Here is a 17917-nt window from a genome sequence, read left to right as displayed (position 1 = left end):
ATGGCGCCTAAATGTGCAAGATCCAATGGCTCAGAAAAGTGGAGGGAGAAATAGGGGGAAAATATTAGGGTTAGAAATAGCTTTAGGGGTTAAGCTTTATTATATAAGATTTCCTTCCAACACTTATTCAATTTGAAATTCAAAATTTTTTGTTAGAAACCATGAATTGCATTAAATTACATCTACTGCTATAACCCGTGGAAAATACACAACTCTTCAATCAAGCACACATCTTCAAAATAATTAATACATTGTATAAGATCTCTTATGTTATTAAATTCTATGATATATGCAGATATGCTATGTATTTAGTTGGAAAAGTATATTATTACTTTTAATAAATATCAAAGTGTAATTATTCTATTTAGAGTTGTACGTGTAATTTAGAAATTCTATTAATTGAAGTGACTTTGTTTTTCATGTTAGTAGAAATTTAAAACAATTATTACAAGTCAATTTTTGATGTTTAACTATAAAAGTAATAAATAAAATTGACCCGTACAATAATATAATATTGTATTCTTTTTATCTTTTTTCTTTATAATTTTTTTAAAAAAATGAGAAGATAATGCCCCAATAATATATTGTTATAAAATAAAATAACAGTCTTTAATTGATTAGTTTTTCAAAACTAAAATGTAAAATTTAATAAGATTCAAGTGTCATTGAAGGACATAGTAAAACAAATTTGATTGTAATATTGTATCTCTAATAATCTAATTTGTGTTTATTGATCAACCCATGATCTTACAAGTTAAAGATTATTCATTGGTCTCTATTATAGTCGACAAGACCCGTGCGTCGCACGGGTCAAAAGTCTAGTAAGAGTAAATTACACTCCTCCTCCCCTAAAGCTTGAATTACACTCCTCTCTCATCTTATGTTAAAATATACATTCATCTCCCTTGGAAAGTAAAATTTATATTCCCCTCCTTTATAAGATGCTTGAATTACAACTTTCTCCCTTAATAATTAAATATGCACCACACTTTAATCTATTTTTAACATAAATAAACATTTTTATGATATATATTAATTTTGAACTACTATTTAAGAAAAATAAATTCATTTATTTTATTTTTTTTGCACAAGCTAAAATGAGATATATTAATATTGTGAATGAAACACCCTGCACAAGATGTGCAAAAAGTGAGACACCGCTAAATATTTACAGACAACCTGGTGCCAAAAAGATAGCACCCTCAAAAAATAAACAGTAAGAATTACTGGTGCACTACCATACAAAGGAGCGGACATGCCCACCAGTCATAATAATTGTAATTAAAAGAAATGATATTTGCTTTCATCCACAAAAAAGAATAACGTTTGATTTTCTCCAAAAGATTGATAGAATGTAATGCCTCGATTTGGAAGATACGTTTGTTTTTGTCTTTCCAAATTACCCAGACACAAGCATACCAAATAGCTGTATAATAAGAGTGTGTACATCGAGGGAAACCCGCCATAGAGCAAAACTGAATGTGGTGCTGACGTAGATCATTAGAATAAACCAAAGACAAGCCTAACCAAGCTGCTACCAAGGACCATAAAGTAAAGGAATTTCCGCACCATAAAAATAATTGACTTGCTGTTTCGGTAACATCACAACCAATCACGCACAAAGAATTATTTACTTGGAGTATATTTCTTCTTAACAAGTTACCTCGAGTCGGAAGTCGGTTGCGTAGGAGGTGCCATACAAACAGAGACACCTTTGCTGGTATGTACCTGTGCCACACCTTGTCAACGAGACTCCTGTCCAAATGATCCCCATGACTAGTAATGAAGCGATATGCCTCCCGCACCGAGTACCCATGTACAGTGTCAAGAGTCCATCTCCATTTATCAGTAGCATTAACCTGTAAAACAAAGTTATGTAATAAAAGTGAACACTCCCTCACACTCTCCTCCTCCCAAGCTAACAAACGCCTTCGCCACACCCACGCCCCTCCTCCGTCTTCCCAACCCTTTCTCTCCACATCGGCCATCGTACAATCCTTATTAACCGCCAAATCAAATAGTCGAGGATATTTGTATCACAAAGGCGACTCCCCGACCCAATGATCATGCCAAAATAAAGTGCCTAGGCCGTTTCCCACTACTCTTCAAATATTTCCATCAAACCAATTCCCTACTCCTTCACCTACCCCCCCACGAACATTACATAACATCCTCCACCACACTGAACTATGTCTACCCCCCTCCCTCAACCGGCCATCCTCCTCTCCGTAACGTGCTTTTAAAACACGGTACCACAACCCCTCTTTGGCCACCAACATCCGCCAACACCATTTCCCTAACAAGGACAAATTAAACTCTTTCAACCTTCTAACCCCCAACCCTCCATCCTACTTTGGGACACAAATGTCATCCCATTTAATCCAATCAATTTTTTTATCGTCCTCACTCCCACCCCAAAAAAATCTATTAAAAATAGATTCAATAAGAGAAATTATACCTGCTGGAGCCTTGAAAAAGGAAAGAAAGTAAACCGGAAGCGATGACAGGACATATTTCAACAGTATCAGACGCCCTCCGAAAGACAAGAACTTATTATTCCAAGAAGATAAGCGAGCAACTATACGGTCAATCACAGGTTTCCAAAAGCTTAATTTTCTAGAATCCCCACCAATCGGAAGTCCCAAGTACACAAACAGAATGGTTCCCCTTCTACATTTCATAACCAACGACTCATTAACATTGACACCAGTAAGCATACTTTTGTGAAAATTGACCTTTAAACCAGACATTTCCTCGAACAAAAGCAACACCGCATGCATGGAACGCACATTTAACCAACTCTTTTCACCTAGAATGAGGGTATCGTCAGCGAACTGTAAGTGTGAGAGCCGTTCCTCCCCATTTCGGCCCACCCCATAACCTTTGTAAAGTTGTGCTTCCACCATTGCTTTCATCAAGACATTAAACCCTTCGGCGGCCAACAAAAATAGAAAAGGAGATATGCCATCTTAAACTCATCTGTAGGGCTGCCATTTACAAGAATCAACGCTGTTGCCGTGCCCACACATTCTGATATCCATTTCCTCCATAAAGTTGGAAAGTTCATATTGCTCATTACTGAATCGAGGTAATTTAAATCAACCGAGTCATATGCCTTCTCGAAATCAACTTTAAATAAAAGAAGCTCTTACTTAAGGCGCCTAGCTTCAACAACTGATTCATTTGCAATAAGAATTCCATCTAGTATTTGCTTCCCTTTAACAAAAGCGGATTGAGAGTCAGATATCACACTACCAAGCACGCATCGTAGTCTATTCGCCATAACTTTCGCTAGCACCTTATACATACACCCAACAAGAGATATTGGACGAAAGTTATTCAAATATTGAGGGCTGCTCACCTTTGGAATTAATGCAATAAAAGTAGAATTTACGCCTTTCGTCAGTTTACCGTTTCTATGAAATTCCACGATAAACCTCATGAAATCTTCTTTCAATAAATCCCAAAATTGTTTTATGAATCCGAAGTTAACAACATCCGGCCCCGGGCTTTTAAAGCTGTCACAATCCCAAACCGCCTTTTTACCTCTTCTACCGAAAAAGGTTTTGTTAAGTTTCTGGCTTCAGCAACAGACAACTTTCGGAAAGGAAGATTAGCCACACCTGGCCGCACCACATTAGTAAGTCTGAAATGATTTGAAAAATGATTGAAAACCTCCGCCCTGATGTTATGAACCCCTTCGATATTGACCCCATTTACATTTACCACATTAATATTATTTCGGCGACGGCGGTTTGACATAACTCCATGAAAGAATTTTGAATTCTCATCCCCTTCTTGTAACCAATTCAATCGAGATTTCTACCAACTGATACTACACTGAATTCGAGATAAAGAATGCAAATTTACAGATAGCTCCTGGAGTTCCTTCACTTCCTCTTCCAATAGCGTGTCTTCCTCTGCTTTGGAATCAAAAAATAAAAAGCGGTTTTTAACTGACGTAATCTTACCCTCCATATTCTGAGTATGTCGTTGGTGCCATTCCTTTAAACTTGTTTTCATCATTTTCAACTTCTTTTTCAAGATAAACCCACCCCAACCGTTCACATCGAAAGAATGCCATTGCTGATTCACAAAATCACTGTACCCAGAATAATCTGCCCAACATTTAAGCATCCGCAAAGGTCGGGGTCCCCAATTAGCTTCACCGACCACTAACACCAAAGGAACGTGGTCGGAGAGACCACGTTGATATGCTACCTGGATACAATTAGGCCATGCCTCACACCACTTTTCTGACAACAAAAAAAGATCAAGTCTGCTCATTGAAATATAGTCACCGCGATACCAGGTAAATAAACGACCACAGATAGGTAAATCTATCAAGTATGTGTCAGTAATAAATGTATTAAACATGTTCGCTTCCAACTGTCTGAACACCGAACCCCTCCCTTTGCGTTCCTCCATACCACAGACGGAATTAAAATCCCCACAGAGACATAAACACAACTCGGCTTTACTAACTACAAAGGAAGTGAGCTGCTCCCACAAGCTCCTTTTTGCCAACATATCGCAAGGCGCATACACATTAATAATAACAATATCTTCACCAGTATGAATAACCCTTCCGAAAATAACAAGAACATGAGCAAAACTAGTAGAGGACCACACTTCAATTAGAGAATTATTCCAAACTGTTATCATACCTCCTGAAGCGCCTACCGACGGCTGAAAAGAATAACCAAAAAGGGTGTCACCCCATATTGATTTTATCAAATTAACATCTACAAGTAAGCTTTGATTCCTGAATACACAACACAAATGGATTATTCTCTTGAACGAAACGACGAACCTCCACCCTCTTTTCCACTCCACCTAACCCCCTCACATTGTAAGATATCACTTTCATTGTTACCACTTTCCACCCCCACCCCTTCGCCATCTCTCCATTCAACACCCATCACCAGTAGGCCACCCCCATCCATCACTCTCTCCCTCCAACTCACACCACCTGCTGCCCTCCATCCCCTCCTTCCTTCCTTAGACAATAAGTTAAAACTATTATTAGGATCACCTGTATAGGTCAATCCAATAACCCGCCCTATCTCTTTGACATCCGCCTTCACCACTTCCTTTTTTCATGCATAACCACCCAATTTTCCCAATCCTTGTTAATAGAAGAATTGGAATTTTCAGAAGACTCTGACAAAGGAATAATAGCTGCCTTTGAATGTGAGGATTGTTTGCGTGCTTTCCGATACCTTTCTTGCTTCTTCAAATTTTTTAACACTTCTCTTCTGTCACCAGACGACAAGCGTGCAACTCTTTTTAAAAACCCAGCAGAGTGCTTGAGTTTTTTAGAATGTGCTTTCGATTGCTTTTTCATTTCAGGAGGAGCATCTTTCTCACAATTAATCTCATGCAATTGTTCTCCTTCATTTAATACCTTGGATGATGAAGCTACAACGGCTGCACCTTTGGACAAATTAGGTAGCCACTCTAAACTCCAAGGGACGCATGGATTGGTCTACACTTGACTGCCATTCTGCTGCTTACTATTAATAGGTGCTTTAGCATCAACATTATCTAGAGAAAGTACTGGTTCCAATATAAAAGGTGCTGCAATTTTCTGTTTCTGTTTCTTGCTAGTTTCCTTAACCACGCCCTTGGTAACATGTAACTCATCAGCATCTGCTAAATCAAAATGTTCCCCCTCCTTTTTCCTTTCATGAGTGCTCCATTCCTTGTGTAAATCGGTCACCAAATCATCTAGCTCCCATTCCCCTTGAACCTCGTCCAAACCGTTATCAATATTTGGTTGGTGTAACACTTCCGGTCTTGAATCGAATTCCTCTTCGGACAAAAAAGCATCTTCCCCTAAATTCCACCCATTCCTCCACCAACTTAATACTGTAATTACTGCCGTCGATGATAAAGTCAGAAGACGTATTCAATATTTCCAATTGAGTCATGGAAATAAGAATACGTGCAAAATCAATCCTAGATTTATCCACTGTACATGCATCCGCTCGGACAAACCTTCCAACATCCATCACACACAATTTGAAAAACACTTCGTTCCATGCATGAAAAGGTACTCCATACAATCTAACCCATGCCCCCATTCATATTTTACGTCCTCCGCCGACCACATGTGAATATTATTAAATAACATACCGAAAAAATGAATTGCGTCGTTGAACACATGCCAAATATCCTCCCCATTTGGACAATACAAAAATACTCTATCACTGCCCATTGGAATTACCGCCACATGATTGAAACCGGCATCTATTACCTTTTGTTGCAACGCCAATGTCGAATCCTCCCCTACCACGTTAGCTACCATGCCTGAGCTTGCCCACATGCGATCCGCCAACACAGATGAATACTTTGGAAAGAAACTCGCAGCATCATTTTGTTTCCGAATGGGAAACCTACCTCCTGTCTGTACCGCACCGGCCACTGGACCCTTCTCCTCCTTTTTGTTAGCGTCTGCAGCCTTCTTTCCCGCCTTCGCAACCACCACATCATTTATTTATAATTTAAATGTCAGTGATAATTAAATTTAAATATTTCGCTATTTATTTTATAATTTAAAGTATAAAATTAACTTTTAAATAACCATGCTTTATTGTCTTTAGTAATTTTTCACATATTTTAATTTTATTTTGAGTTTTTTCATATTTTATTATAGAGTTTAAAACTACACATTAATGAAATTGTGAATAAAAAATAGCGAAAAAATACGTATTTAAATTTTGATTATATTAAAATAGACTTGCAATACTATTTTTTTTCTAAAGTGTGTCAGCTTTTTATTTTTTGTTAGATTATTAGAAATAAAAAAAATATTGAGGGAGTAAAGTTTTCGTCACTCAAACTTTGACTATAGACAAAAATTAAAAACTTCTGCGATCTTTTATATTATATTTTTGTAACAATTTAGTGATTTATTCTCTTTTTTGTTTAGTTATTTTATCACTACACCAAAAATAAGTGGTACTGATGTAAAATATAGAATTTTAACTCTTCCTTTGTAGAAGGAAGAAAAAAAAACGTGCATCCAAAACAAAGTTTAGAATAATTTTCCAACCGCCAATTTGTCAATATTGGCCAATGTGTTCAAATGAAGGTACTTAACACGTGACATGTCGATAAGGTAGAAGGAAATGCACATCAGAAATTAATGAAGTGTTAGTCGGTTATGATTTGATATGATTCTCTGGATATTATTTTAAGGAACTTTTTTTAATCAAGATCTTGCAGTAACATAGTTTCACGCATGTGTCGGTGTGTGTGGGGGACAACAATTTATCATAAATCATTATTAGGGCGTTTGTAATAGTCAAAAGAAGGAGTATACATACTGAAATTGTTATCCATACATATCAAATCCTCATAATCCTCTATCCTTTCTTCCAATCGAGAGGCAACTTCCAGTGTATGAGGCTATATAAGAAGAGAAATAATAATTAGGATCTTATATGCATTATGTAGTCCAAGACTAAACATATAGAGAAGAACAATGAACTCCATGATTTGATATGAAAAACACCAAACCCATGAATATGATTATACCGTCTCAAATTCCCGCACCATCTGTGTTGTTAAGAAAGTGACCTCTTAAATGAATAAACGTATAAGCATAAAGAAACAACATTTAGACGGACCTCAAATAACCTTAACAAATCTTCCTCAACGACACAAAGATTTATGATAGAATTATCAGAAAAAATTTCGGAAAAATTAGACGTAGAATTATCATTAAGAAATAAATCAAAGACAAACATCAACACAAATAAATTGACTCATGATAAGATGTTGGATTGCTCCATAATCTCCATAACTAAATTATAAAAGCCATGGACATATCCTTTGACGTCTAACCCTCATACTCTAGGGTCCCTAATAAATTAAAGACTCTTGAGCATAAGTCATATGTAATGATTCAGTTAAAGCGCAAAAATTAGTTTATGAATCCTAACCTAGTTTAGTATAGAATTAATCAGCGAAGCATATATAAAGGAAATATAATTCAATTCATAATAAATAAAAACTTTATTAATTGAATCCAACAAAATAAAAGGTTCATCGTAGAACCATAATCAAAGAGGTTTAGTTGCACATGACAACAAATATCATTAAAAAAACAATAGAAAAACATACTAATAGAGAATGATGAAGAATAATATGGAAGTCTCTGGAATAATAAAGAATAATGTGGAAGTCTCTAGAACACCAAAGAATAATAAGGAAGCAACTAGACACTCTAAAATTAAGCACTAGGGAAATCTTAAGGTTTCTAGATCCTTCTAGTCCTATGAACTAGAGCATCCATATCTCTATACTTTTCTTCATAAAGTAGTATAAATAAGGCACACCATTAAGTGTTTAGGCTTACTCAAGCATTGAAGCATTCGAATAATATAGACTTTTCTTTGAGAATATTAGAGAGTTTCTCTATTTTCTCTATCCTTCCTTTTGACCCTGAGCCAGATTTGGCATCAGAGCTGGTTACGATACCTCGGAGTTGAGTTTGAGCGAAGAAATCAACGGAAAGTGAGTTTTCAAGCGATCAAGGAGTTGCTTTCTTAAAACTTTGCGGCCATTTGTTCACAAAACTACCTCGGAGTTGAGTTTGAGTGAAAAAATCAACGAAAAGTGAGTTTTCAAGTGAACAAGGAGTTGCCTTTGTAAAACTTCACTTTGCGGCCATTTTGTTCGCGAGACTAACACCATCATTTTGTTTGGGAAGTGAAGAAAACCCTTGGTTAACAAGTCTTCACCACCAACAAAACTACCACTCACCACTACAATATTCACCAAATAGTTTGTTGAACCACCATGGTCAAAAATGCCACCTTGAAGACAAAATGAAATAAGTTTGCAAGAGATGGAGATGGAAGAAATGAGGCGACAAATTCAACAACTACAAGAGACCGTCAATTCCCAACAAGTCATATTGTAAGCACAACGAAGAAGAGTTGTTGATGATGGCTCCGATAGTGACCCTTCATCATCTAGAAGAAGTCACTCACACCGATGTCAACTTCAGATGAATGATATCAAAGTAGACATTCCAGATTTTGAAGGGAATCTACAACCCGATGAGTTTGTGGATTGGCTACAAACTGTTGAACGTATATTTTTGTACAATGAGATACCAGAGAAGCAAAAAGTAAAGATTGTTGCTACCAAGCTGAAGAAACATGCTTCCATTTGGTGGAAAATCTTAAAAGGAAACGTAAGTGTGAAGGGAAAAGCAAGATCAAGAAGTGGAAGAAAATGCATCAAAAACTAACCCGTAAGTATTTACCTCCTCATTATTATCAACATAATTTTACACAACTAAAATTATCCAAAACATCTTCATACCAACATCTGTCCTCCACCAAAAATCACATTGATTCTCATAAACCACTAACCCATCAACCTATTTCCTCCTTTAAACCCTAACATAACACAATAAAAGAGAGAAATACCAAGATACCTAGACGTTTCATGTGTCAAGGGTATGGACACATAGCTTTAGATTGTCCAAATTGTAAATCCATCACCATCATTAATGGGGAGATACATGAAATTTTTGAAGAAGAAAAAGAAGACATCCACGAATTATTTGATGAAGAGACAATGGGAGAACCAATATATGATGAAGAATATGTTGGTGTTGATTTTCGCGAAGTGTTTAAAGAAGAGGGAAAAAGTGATCCAATATATGATGATGAATATGGTCCCGATGCATTGATGAAATGATTGAAAAAGAGGAGAATGACGAATAAATATATGACGAACAAAGACATGGTTTGTAATGTCATCATCGATAACAAAAGTGGTGAAAACATTGCATCAAACTATATAGAAGAAGAGTTAAAGTTCCCAAGGATTAATCACCCAGATCCATACAAGCTGCAATGGCTCAACAAAGATAATGAGGTAAAAGTATCTCAATACTCCATTATCTCATTTTTCGCTGACAAAAATTATAAAGAAAATTTATGGTGTGATGTTATTTTTACGGATACTTGAAGGCCTTGTCAATATGATCGTCGTGCATTATGTGATGGTTATGCCAACACCTACACTTTTGTGAAGGATGGGATTACAATCAAGTTGGCACGTCTACCACTCAATGAAGGAAAAGATGAATTCAAGCCACTTGGACTTTTAGTTGCAAAGGTACTATTCATGGATAAGACAAAGCTATACATGTCGCGTACCTAAATAAAATAATGTTTAAAAAAAAAAAGGTAATAGTTAAATCACACTTGCTTTGTAGATCGAATTAGAATGGGTAGGATGTAAATGCTAATGAGTTATTCGACATGAGTGTGCAATTGGAAGTGGTGGATCTGAAAAGGAACCATCAAGTATTTTATTTGCAATCCATTGATTTGCTGCTTCAGTGTAGTGCACTCCATCCCAGCTAATGTACTTTGAGGGATCTTCACAAGAACTTGTAACAATTTCTTTACCATTAATCTTTGCTTTATTTCCACAATAAACATGATAACCATCTTCATGATACCCACAACATATTCCAGAAGGGTCAACAAATCCTACAATTCAATTCAACAATTAAAAATTAAGGGGTCAATTACTTAATTAACTATTTTTTTAAGAAGGTAAAATAATCTACCCAAATTGTCAATCAAAAATAATTGAACATACGACCTTAAAAGAAGTATACTACAAAGTCTCAAAGTAATACCACCAGATCATGTCAAATGAGTTGATTTAATTAACTTCTTAAAGGTAACTATGATTCATTCAAATAGTTAACTTATTTTTTCAACAAATAATTTTCTATATAAAATTGTATTTGAGATAAAAGAGAATAATATAGTTAGTTCTCATTCTTAAGATACGTGTGAACATAGATATATTTATAAATTTTTAGCATAATTGGACTTTTTCAAGGACCCATAAAATATTTCTGACACATGATCGACTCTTTTAGGGATTAATTTATCTCACCGAATCAAATATCATTATTCAAGCAAAGTTATTAATATTTCTGACATTATTTCTTAAATGAACTAATTTAAATATTTCCTCAATTAATTCCTTTTGTGAAGACACGTGAACTAGCAATATTTTGCAACCATATACTCCCCCGGTCACATTTATAAGCAAAAAGTAACTTTTTAGATTCATTCAATAACTAATGTATTTGACCTATATATAGACCGGATACATTAGTTATTGAATGAACCTAAAAAGTTACTTTTTGCATATATATGTGACCGGAGGGAGTACTATAGTGAAGTAAACATGATAATTAATTAAACATGGTTCAGATTTATGAAGCATGAATATAGACACGGACACTGACACACTGATACTGTTAATAATCTAAAAAATTGTATAATTTAATGTAATTATATGTGTCGGTGTCGGAAACGATACGTGTCCCACACCAAAACATGCCTAATCCAAAGAGTGTCTGTGCTTCGTAAGTTCGGATTCAATGTTGATAAAGAGAATCATACCTGATTTATTAGCATTACTGATTAGCTCATACTTTGCAGAGAACATATCCACATATGTGAAAGAAGCATCATGGAACTGTTCCCTTAATTTGACAACTATATCTTTAAGCTTTTTATTGAACTCTTTGGCCAAGTCGTTCTGGGAATTGACGCAGCCATTTTGATCAAGATAACCAGCCACTTGAGTTTGGTTGTTTTGTGCATTGTGAATGGGCATTGCCACTGGAAGGCAACCAATCGGGCCTGTATTGTGTATCCAAAATTTCCTTGCTCCAAAACTATATAGTTTCTGCCAAGTAACATGGTAATTCTTATATAAATATTTGCTAGAAAATAGGCTATTGTATTAGATCTATAGTAAGTTAATTGCATCATATGTCAATGAATCTATATAAAAACTTTAAAAAATCTTAGTGTCAGAAATTTTTGCAATCATCTGACCACTTGTAATATTTAACTTACAACCTAAGATATGCTAACTGTGCTACTGGATGAGGTATGGATTTTAAGGTGAGAGATATCCACCACTTACAAATAAATACATGTTTATATCATATCTCATCAAATGTAAGACTGGCAACATGCCCCTCAACTCTAGGACTAGACAACAGGAGTGTTACCTGAGTAGTCTGATGGCGAGAGACTTGATAACAAGTGTCATAGTGGATCTTGAAATTGCGTTGATAATATCTTAAAATTTGGGTTGGGTCGGCTCGTTGATAACCATAGCTTTAAACAACGGGTTGGTGGAAAATTCTAATTTTTATGTTTGATGTAAGAGTTGGAGTACTACTATTACTAAAACGTTCATTGCTTATAAAATAAAATATATTGTAGCTTGCACACAAACCCTCTAGTTGTCTCATTCTAAAAATGAAAGAAAAAGCAAGAAACAGAACAAAACTTTTTAAGAACAAAGGTAAAAAAGTTAGCATATCTTATCACACTCATTACAAAAATTTATAACTAAAATTAAATGTATCAAAATTTAAAACAACTCTTAATAAAGTTTATCACTTACTTGAACTTGTTTTGCAAAATATTCCACAATGTTTACGATCAACGCTTGTGAATCTTCTTTTCCCACCTTACTAATGACATCACCAAGATCGTTTTGACCGATATCAATCATGTAGATAGCCTTTGCAAAGTCCTCTGGCTTTGGAAAGTATCTTCTGAAAGAACTTTCCTTTTCTGCAATGCCAATCAAAAGCTTACATTTTTTATGAAGTTTAATATCACTTTAATAAAACTGTATTCTGCATTTATAAGGAGATTAAACCTTCTGTAAAGAACTTCCCGGTGCGTGATTTGAACTGGTTAAACTGTTCTACTTGGATTTCAAGAGTGAAAGGAGTGCCACCATCGAAGTACGTCTTGTTTTGTCGCATAACGGTTGATGACCCTGCAGCAAAGTTTGCACCATGCCTATAACTTGTTCCAATTGAGTTTATATATGCGCTCAAAAATGGCATTCCAAGTTGCTTGGCTACATTGATGAAAAATTATTCACATTCACGAGTCTTAAAGCATGATTTCAAATATAATAACGGATCGATGAAAAAAATATAAATTCATCTATGTTCAGCAATTAATATATTTACTAACAGAACTATAGAATAAAACAAAGTTTCCTTTATTACCAATATTACATTGATCTAAGTAAGGTTTTGAATTTGAGCATTGTGAATGCAAAATAATTTGGTTGGAAATAACTCTTTACTGGATCCCTCCATTATAAAAAGAGTAAAAGGGCAACCCGGTGCACTAGAGCTCCTGCATATGCAGGATCCGGGAAGGGGTCCCACCATTTGGTGTATTGTACATAGTCTTACCCTGTTTTACACAAGAGGCTGTTTCTAGGACTTGAACTTGTGACCTTTCAGTCACATGACAACAACTTTACCAGTTGCGCCAAGGTTGCCCCTCCCATTATAAAAAGAGTAATCCATAAAAAAAGATGAAAGAATAGAATTGTATTATACCAATGAAATCTATAATAAGACGGCCATCAGAAGCTCTACCAACAGCTTCATGAAAGAAGGTTTCACCATAAGGCAAAATAGCAGGGTAAAATGCTGCTGACATACAGCCAGTATCTGAATTAGAATCACCAAAATTGAAAATAGCTTGAAATTCACATGGTTGTGAGGATTTGAATTCCTCTGCTTGGATACTTTGAAACAAACTGAGTAACAAAACAATAGAAGAAAACTGTGTGAGGGACCCCATTATTGTCACTGCACAAAGCCAAGTGAATTAATACAGAAGGAGAATACAATACTCTTATTGTATATGTATATATAGTTGTTATTTTTGAGCTTATACGTTTTAATATTTGAGTACACAACGGCTTGAAGTCACGGGCATTGCAAGCAATTGTTGTATAAAAAATTAAGGTAACGAAATCCAGTATGAGTAGCATTGACTCAATGCCACTTCTACAATATTTTTAGTCACATTATTAATTATAATGTTTCGTGTGATACTCGTGGTTGTCTTTTCTTAAGAAATTGATTTATTAGTGAATGAGGAAGTTCCCATATGATGTTAATTGGAACGACTTTTCTTTGAAAAGTAAGAAAAATTGGATCCTATCTTTTCTATTTTCGTAATGCTTTAAGCAAATGTTTTCTTTCGTCCCTAGGTATGATCTTTGATTTTCGGTTATAGAGAATATCTAAATCGAAATGTTTTCTTTCGTCCCTAGGTAGTTATAAGTTAACTACTGCTGACTTATAACTAGAAAGTTCGGCAACAGTTAACTGCCGCTGGGTTTTTTAGTCATTTATTTGCGTTTCTAAGACAAATGGGATGTCAGTCGAGATTAATTATTTATAAATAGAAGTGAGTACTTCGTATTTGAATGATCCAAAATACCCAAATCACTCACTTTACACAAACTTACTTCTCACTTTTCTCTCTGCACCTCTTACTAAAATTTTAAACTCTCTCTTCTCATCTCGTACTTCCCCCTTCTCCCTGTCTATGAATAATATATACGTGTTATGAGATCATCGTTAGGTTTTTTGATATGTCCAAAATTGAGAATTTTGTGTTTGTTACATGTAAAATTTAAATTATACTTCTAGCGAGATACTTATTCGCGAATCAAGTTGTTTCAGTTCGAGGTTAAGCCATTTCAAAAATCTCATAATAACGGTCAAAGTCACACAAAGCAAATTGAAAATAATACAACTTTTGAAAACCGTCTTCACAAACAGGGTTCCACTAGACGTGCCAATTTGTTTATCGGTGTTTTTGGTAAACAAAAGTGTTAATTTGAAAAGATTACTTGCAGGATCAAACTAGAAATCCTAGGACACGTTGTGCAATGTTTTTCCGAAAAGTGTTTGAATGTTCATCGTATTCTTAAGTTTGAATATAAACAAGATGAAGATTGATGTTTAATTCGACAAAATCAAACAATGTTTTAATCATTTGAAAGTAAAGTTGACTTTGAACATAAAAACAAATAAGTTTTAAAAGAAATTAAATTGCAATGCATTAATGAAGATGATTCATCAAATAAAACATATATTGTCTTGTTACTCTTTTCTCTTTGTAAGTTGGATTCTTCGAGCATGAATAACTACTATATATACATAAGAAAAACATATATTGTGTATATGATTTGTGACCCTTTTTTCATATGAAAAACTACTATATATACATAAGAAAATAACTAACAAACCAACGGTCCTAAACTATATGTCTTCAACAAACTTGGCTCTATTGCACATGTCTTGGATCTTTGATCTTTGCCTCTTCCGAGAGGATTTGAATTCCTCCTGTTTGAACTCAAAAACATGAAAATGTTAACCTTCGTCAAACTTTGTGGAATGCATTTGTATTCAGCCTACATCTGAAGAAAACTTCATTTTCGACAAACACTTTATCCTGTAAAAAACAAACACTTAGAAATACAGGCTAACACATTGTCAGAGAGAATTCGATCTTTTACTATCCAAATTGGGGATACTAGATGTCTACCAACCTCCAACTTGTGGGGGATATTGCACAATAAAGTACAAAAGGAACAAAAGCAGAGTAACACTGATAGCATGCAGTACAATCACCATTGTGTTAGCCTATTTAGTGTAGTACACCTAGCTATATTAGTGTAGTAGAATTCAGTTTTAGATAGTACAATCACAATGTATAAATACTTTTTTTTTTGAAGGAACAATGTATAAATACTTGATGTACTCTTTATTACATAGTAATGAGGGTGTGCACCTGCACACCCTGTGTTTTTTAAATTTACACATATAATCCTATGTTTTTTGCACTTTGCACACCCTGAAAAATCTGTTTGCACCTCTGATCCAATTTTCATCTTACAAAGAAATAAAAGAACTTAAAAAAAAGAAGTGAAGAAGAAGTGAGGCACGACTGACGAGACCGGTTCAAACGAACCCCAACATCTCTTTGCACATTCTGCACGTTCCCGCAATAAACTCTCTGGCGGTTACACTTCCCACGATTTCGTAACCGCCAGAGCCAGGTGTGCCTCCTCAACGGCTCTGCAGCTCTCCACCTCTATAAATAGGGGACTCAATGCAGTCCCCAAGGTAGAACTCTTTCTTCCTCTAAACCCTCACTCTCTGATCTCTACTGACTTGTGCGTCGGAGTGCCTGCAGGTACACACCCCCCATCCGCTCCAAGAAGCATTCTGACGTATTCCACCACCGTCACAACCACCACATTCAAAGCACCGGCAGTCACCTTCTGATCAGGTACGATCAGTGGCGCCGTTTGTGGGAATATATAAGCTCCCCCGTTTTTACCCCTAAAAACCAAAGCTTTCCATATAAAATACCATGGCTGCCAACAGTGCCAAATCCCAGTTACGGAGTGAAGTGCGCATTCCTCAACAGGATGGCATGACATCCTCACCGCCACCTGTGGATACACCCAGGGAGGAACCAACTCAAATAGTTCCTCTCCAGCAAAGGCCTCTGCAGGGTCCCAGCCACCCTACAGAGACACCAGAAGATGCAACAACCGTCGAACTCATCGGTAACCTGATCCGCACGGTTCAACGACAGACGTCGTTAATCGAGGAACAGAACCGCCGACTGATGGATCTGGAGCAAGCACGTCCAACCGTCCAAGCCAGGCGATCTCTCTCCCCAATACATAACAGACGAGGAGAGAACCCCAGCCGATCACGTTCCAGATCCCCCCGATATTCGGTGAGCATCGGATCTCCATCTTACACCAGGAGGTCAACAAGGAGATCCCCCCGACGGTCTCCACCTAGGAGATCTCCTCTAAGGCGGTCTCCACCCAGAAGATCTCCTCCAAGACGAACTTCATCAAGGAGATCCCCTCCACGTCGGACTCCTCCTAGGAGATCTTCACCCAGGCGCAACGGGCGTTCATGGTCACCTTCTAGTTCAGGGGACACTCACGATACCCGAACAGACTACAACGCTTACGGCCCGTTCACACGGCGTATCAGGGAAGCTCCCATACCTCGCGGACTAGAAAAGACACCGCAAATGGACTCATACGACGGGACTACCGATCCGGATGAGCACATCGAGAACATCGAAGCAGTTCTCACCTACAGATCGGTGCGGGGCGCCGTCAAATGTAAGCTCTTCGTCACCACTCTGAGACGAGGGGCGGTCACGTGGTTCAAGAACTTGAGGAGAAACTCCATCGACTCATGGAGCGACCTCTGCAACGAGTTCACAACCCACTTCACCGCGTCGAGGACGCAACCAAAAACGGTGGCTTCCCTCGAAGCCATCGTCTAAGGAAGAAGTGAACCCCTCCGAGACTACATCGAGAGGTTCAACAAAGAAGCCGTCCAGGTTGTTATACCCTAATTTTGGACCTAAAAATACCCGCTCAAAATATTTTTCCATCTTTGATATATGTCTATTACTCGTGAAAGAGTGCCAATTTGCTATCGTTTTACACTAATACTCTACCCTGCTTTATCTCCCAATTTAACTTTAAAAATCTTTTCAACTGTGTATTTGTCTATGTTTTCTTGCATTTAAAACCATCCAAATGTTTTTCTTGCATATCAAGTCATTTTGAAGTTGTCTCTGATCAATTGCATGTTTCTCTGCACTTTATTTCAATATTATTTGCAAAATTCATAACAAAGGGGTATTTTAGTCATTTCATGTGTCCAACTTCATTTTAATCCCTGAAAATTGTCTTTGAGTCATTTCAAGTTGTTTGTATAAGTCCTTGATTTAATTCATGTCAAAATCCCTTTTAAAAAATTACATTTGAGTCATTTTGAGTCATTTTAGTCCCTAGGGGCATTTTGGTCATTTCACATGAAATTTTGACAGAGAGAGGTTACTTTGAAGTGCCTCATTTATGTAGTTGGTTCATTTTAGTCCTTTTGGTGTTTTTTATTGGTTCCACTTTACGTTGTTTTCGAATTACATTTTTTACCCAATTTTATTTTTAATTGCATTTTAGTCCTTAA

General features: G+C 36.3%; 1 protein-coding gene and 1 pseudogene across 1 annotated transcript; both read right to left on the bottom strand.

The window, feature by feature from the left end:
- Positions 1–1168: 1168 nt before the first annotated feature.
- LOC146905644 (uncharacterized) lies at positions 1169–3762 on the bottom strand (annotated as a pseudogene).
- Positions 3763–10109: 6347 nt separating this feature from the next.
- LOC146905643 (GDSL esterase/lipase At5g14450-like) lies at positions 10110–13718 on the bottom strand. The gene is made up of 5 exons (XM_085726733.1): positions 13442–13718; positions 12739–12945; positions 12478–12650; positions 11457–11745; positions 10110–10523 (listed from the first exon to the last, which is right to left on the bottom strand). The coding sequence occupies exons 1-5, from the start codon at positions 13686–13688 to the stop codon at positions 10273–10275; spliced, it is 1167 nt and encodes a 388-aa protein (XP_085582859.1). The 5' UTR covers positions 13689–13718; the 3' UTR covers positions 10110–10272.
- Positions 13719–17917: the final 4199 nt, after the last annotated feature.

Source organism: Medicago sativa, chromosome 7, assembly GCF_051527215.1.
Source record: "Medicago sativa cultivar Bolivia chromosome 7, Bolivia_mono, whole genome shotgun sequence".
Classification (NCBI taxonomy): Eukaryota; Viridiplantae; Streptophyta; class Magnoliopsida; order Fabales; family Fabaceae; genus Medicago; species Medicago sativa.
This window is presented reverse-complemented; position numbering and strand designations above follow the sequence as displayed.